Source organism: Mandrillus leucophaeus, unplaced genomic scaffold (genome assembly GCF_000951045.1).
Source record: "Mandrillus leucophaeus isolate KB7577 unplaced genomic scaffold, Mleu.le_1.0 Scaffold164, whole genome shotgun sequence".
Lineage (NCBI taxonomy): Eukaryota > Metazoa > Chordata > Mammalia > Primates > Cercopithecidae > Mandrillus > Mandrillus leucophaeus.
Window position 1 is genome coordinate 5,318 of NW_012101632.1, and position 4,854 is coordinate 10,171.

Genomic DNA, 4,854 nt, shown 5'->3' on the forward strand with positions numbered 1-4,854 from the left:
TTCCTACCAAAAATACAATAAGCTGGGCATAGTGGTTCATGCCTGTAGTCCCAGCAACTCAGGAGGCTCAGGCAGGAGGATTACTGGAGACCAGGAGTTCCAGGTTGCAGTGAGCTATGATTCTACTACTGCACTCCAGCCTGGGCAACAGAGCCAGACCCTTCCCTCTCAAGAGGGACAAATCAAAACAAACCCAAAATCAAAGCAGTTTCTCAGCCTTCCTGAGGCCTCCTACCCCCAAAGCAAAAGTGCCTACCTCAGAGCCACCTCAGGACCACTAGCTCATGACATGGGGCTGCCTCCTGGAATGGCTTAGGGTACCAGTCCCCCTTGCTACAGCATTGACAAATTCATACCAACATGCCCTGAGAATAGCTTCAAGCCCAATGTGTCAGCTAAGACCAGGTAGAAGGAGAGCTCCCATCACTGCCCTACCGGGAGGGCCCAATAATGACTGGCCTTCTGGCCTCTAGCATCTGAACAGAGCTGGCTGCCTGCTTGCCTCGGAGAAAGGGGCCTGGAAGCTCCCCTCTCCCGTCTCCCGTCTCCCATGTCTAGAGTCAAATCCATGGGGGCCAGAGATACAAGATTCTTTGCTAATCTAGAAGTAAGGTGGGCCCAGCCAGACTGACCTTCATCTAAGTTTCCATGTTGGTTCCCATGGAGGTGATAGATCATAGTTGTCCGCAAGGACATGAACCCTACCCTGTTTACACTAGCGGCACAGTAGTGCTTGCTGGACTGTGCTATGTGAGTGCACGGGGCTGGTGGTATAGTCTTCCCCACCCGACACAGTCAGTACTAATTCTGATCTTCTAATCACACCACAACCAGATACTGCTTTCTTCTTTTATTGGGAAACAGACACAGGGCGGGAGGCAGTGCGCCACCTCCTGGTGAAAACCAGGATAACAGCGGTCAGAGTCAGAGATGCCACCACGGCCAGGCCTATGCCCAGCAGCAGCACGGAGGTGTCAGCCGGCAAGGCCCACTGCTCTACTTCATAGTCAGCACTCCTGTCCAGGAAGATCAGTGGCCCCACGGTGATATCTGCTTCTTCTGTCACTGTAGAAGGAGAACAAACACCCGGAGGTCATCTTAGTCCCTAACCAGGAATCAGGTTGGAGGTTTATTCTGCCTCAGTGGGCTGAACTAATATGTTGTCTTTTTTGTGTGTGTTAACAAAGTTCATAGACAAAAAAAGACAGCTTTCTCGGCTAGGTATGATGGCTCATGCCTGTAATCCCAGCACTTTGAGAGGCTGAGGCAGGCAGATACACCTGAGGTCAGATGTTTGAGGCCAGCCTGGCCAACATGGCAAGATCCCCATCTCTACTAAAAATAAAGTTAGCTGGGCATGGTGGCACATGCCTGTAGTCTCAGCTACTTGGGAGACTGAGGCAGACTAGCTTGAACCCGGGAGGCAGAGGTTTCAGTGAGCAGAGATCATGCCACAGTACTCCAGCCTGGGCAATAGAGCGAGACTCCATCGTGAGGGGCAGGGCAGGGGGAAGGAAAGTTTTCTCATACAGAGAAAGTAGGTCACCCACAAGAGGGATTTCCCTAGTATATCAGGTCTTTTTTGTAGAGACAGGGTCTTGCTATGTTGCCCAGGCTGGTCAAGAACTCCCAGGCTCAAGTGATTTCTCCAGCCTCAGCCTCCCCAAGTGCTGGGATTGTAGGCATGACCCAGCATTCTGGCCAGATTATTATTTTTTGAGACAGTTTTGTTCTTGTTGCCCAGGCTGGAGTACAATGGCACAATCTCGGCTCACCTCAACCTCCACCTCCCAGGTTCAAGCAATTCTCCTGCCTCAGCCTCCCAAGTAGCTGGGATTACAGGCATGCACCACTACGCCCGGCTAATTTTGTATTTTTAGTAGAGATGGGGTTTCTCCATGTTAGTCAGGCTGGTCTCGAACTCCTGACCTCAGGTGACCTGTCTGCCTTGGCCCCTCAAAGTGCTGAAATTACAGGCGTGAACCACTGTGCCCAGCCAGATTATCTTAACAGCTGCTATATTTCCCCTACATGCCTAATGATGTCTCAGTAGAAGCCTAGGATGACAGCAGAGTTACCCTGGCTGCCACTGAGGTGGCGGGCTGACAGCCCTTCCTGCTTAGCCCCAGGATTTGTGTTAGGGAAAGGTAGCTGCAGGCCTAGGAGCAAACAGCTTTAATGAAGGACAAGGGAAAAGACCATCACCCTGAAATGACAGCAGATACCCTCAACTGAGTAGGGGATGATGAACAGCCTCTTGGCCGTCCTGTGACATACCATGCCTGCGGTTACGAGAAGCAGACCTGGACCACTGGCTCACAACATGGGGCTGCCTCCTGGAATGGCTTGGAGTGCCACAGTCACCCTTGCTACAGCATTGACAGATGTCAGCTGGGCCTTCCACTGGGAACCAGCTGAGATGAAAGACAAGCAGCTTAGATTTGTTGCCTGCAGGAAGCAGTTTGCTGATAATACATTGGGGGAAATAGACAAGGCATCGCCGATTCAGTTTCTACCCCAGTCATGGGGCACCTGGCCTCCTCACCTGTTGGAAGACTTGCTGAAGGAACAGGCTTTGTTGAGTTCGTCTGGTTCCTGCTCAGCTGGGATGGCCTTCAGGTGGCAGGTGATGTATATCTGCAAAAGGAATAACAGCTATTTCCAGGCTGAGTTCCAAGCTGTGCCTGGGAGTTTAACATGCCAGTTTCTCATATAACCCTTAACCCTTTAAAGAGGGAGAAGGGGCCAGGCACAATGACACACATACCTATACTCCCAGCACTTTGGGAGGCCGAGGCGGGTGGATCACCTGAGGTCAGGAGTTCGAGACCAATCTGGCCAACATGGTGAAACCCCATCTCTACTAAAAATACAAAGTTAGCCGGGCGTGGTCATGGGTACCTGTAGTCCCAGCTACTTGGGAGGCTGAGGCAGGAGAATCTCTGGAACCTGGGAGGCAGAAGTTGCAGTGAGCCGAGATCATGCCACTGCACTCCAGCCTGGCTGGCAGAGTAAGACTCTGTCTCATAAAATAAAGAGGGGGAAGGAAGAGCCTCGTCTCTAAGATGGTCTAAAGGTTCACTTACCCAATGTTAGAGCAAGTAGCAACTAATTTTAGACTGAAATCCACCATTTATCATTCCCCGAATCTTTTCCAAACTTACCCAATCATTGAGCGTGCTTGACCCTGGGCTTCTGAGACAGGGTCTGTCACCCAGGCAGGAGTACAATAGCATGATCATGACTCACTATAGCCTTGACCTCCCGGGCTCGAGGATCCTCCCACCTCAGCCTCATGAGCAGTTGGAATTATGAGTACACGCCACCACACCTGGCTAATTTTGGATTTTTTTTGCAGAGATGAGGTTTTGCCGTGTTGCCCAAGATGACTTCAAACTCCTGGGCTCAAGTGATCTGCCCGCCTCAGCCTCCCAAAGTACTGAGATTACAGGTATGAGCTACTGCGCCTGGCCAGACTTAAGAGTGCGATGGCTCACTCCTTGGGCAAGCTTCCCCAGGCTTTTCTTCCTCGCACATGCCTCTGCTATTAGTCAAGCCTAGGTCAGCCTCCTTTCACCTGTAAGGGATATGATGACCAGAAGACTCACCAGGCTGACACCCTGACAGTCCTAGCCTCTGGGACATGTTTACCCACATTTTTAGACAAGTATGAGAGAATGAACCCAATCTGAGCTCCTGCTGGGAGCTGAACGACCCCCTACCCAGGGAATAGTCAACTGCCCTGTAAGCCACCCCCTTTTTCTTTTTTTTTTTTGAGATGAAGTCTCACTCTGTAGCCCAGGCTAGAGTACAGTGGTACAATCTCAGCTCACTGCAGCCTCTACTGCCTGGGTTCAAGCGATTCTCTTGCCTCAGCCTCCCAAGTAGATGGAATTACAGGCACCCACCACCACACCAGGCTAGTTTTTGTATTTGTAGTAGAGATGGGGTTTCACCCTATTAGACAGGCAGGTCTTGAACTCCTGGCCTCAAGTGATCCACCTGCCCTGGCCTCACAAAGTACTGGGATTATAGGCGTGAGCCACCGTACTTGGCCAAGCCTTCTCATCTTTGGCTGACATTCCATCCTGCCACTGGGGTTAGGGGCCATTTTGACAGAGCCAGGACTCAGTCTAGCCTTGGCCCATCCCCAGGTCAGTTTCCCTTCATATTCCAGGCAGGGATGAAATTCCTCCCTGCTCAACCTCAGGCAGAACATGGCAATTCTGCCACCGTCTAGCAGAAGCCCCAGAGCCACAAGCCTCAGTCACCACCTAGTGGCCAAGCATACCAGCAGGGAAACTTGAAACCATGTAAATTCAGACTTTTAGAAACAAGCCAGTTTAGCAGTTCTCCAGCTGCCCATCTTAGCCACCTGCCCCGCAAGTAAGAAGCTTCCAAAGCCCTGTAGTCTGTTCCAGAAAGGAAATGTACTTTCATCCTTAGCTTCTTCCTAGTATGTTTTTCTGGTGCTAACTGGAGTCTAAGATCCCAGGGTAGTACCCCTATAGCGGCCTTTCAGAAGCAGGGTCTAGGCTGGGCATGGTGGCTCACACCTATAATCCCAGCACTTTGGGAGGCCATGGTGGGTGGATCACCTGAGGTCAGGAGTTTGAGACCAGCCTGGCCAACATGGTGAAACCCCATCTCTACTAAAAAAAAATATATATATATACAAAAATTAGCTGGGCATGGTGGCAGGTACCTATAAGTCCCAGCTACTTGGGAGGCTGGGGCAGGAGAATTGAACCCGGGAGATGGGAAGTTGCAGTGAGCTGAGATCACGCCATTGCACTCTAGCCTGGGCAGCAAGAGTGAAATTCTACCTCAAAAAAAAAAAAAAAAAAAAAAAAA

The 4,854-nt window shown here is 50.9% G+C and overlaps 1 protein-coding gene across 1 annotated transcript in view; it reads right to left on the minus strand.

Moving 5' to 3' along the window:
- Positions 1 to 838: 838 nt before the first annotated feature.
- ZP3 (zona pellucida glycoprotein 3 (sperm receptor)) overlaps positions 839 to 4,854 on the minus strand; it is a 17,162-nt gene continuing 13,146 nt past the window's right edge. The window contains 3 exon segments of the mRNA XM_011976349.1: positions 839 to 1,065; positions 2,278 to 2,414; positions 2,546 to 2,637. Of these exon segments, the coding sequence (XP_011831739.1) occupies positions 851 to 1,065; positions 2,278 to 2,414; positions 2,546 to 2,637 (444 nt within the window). The 3' untranslated portion in view covers positions 839 to 850.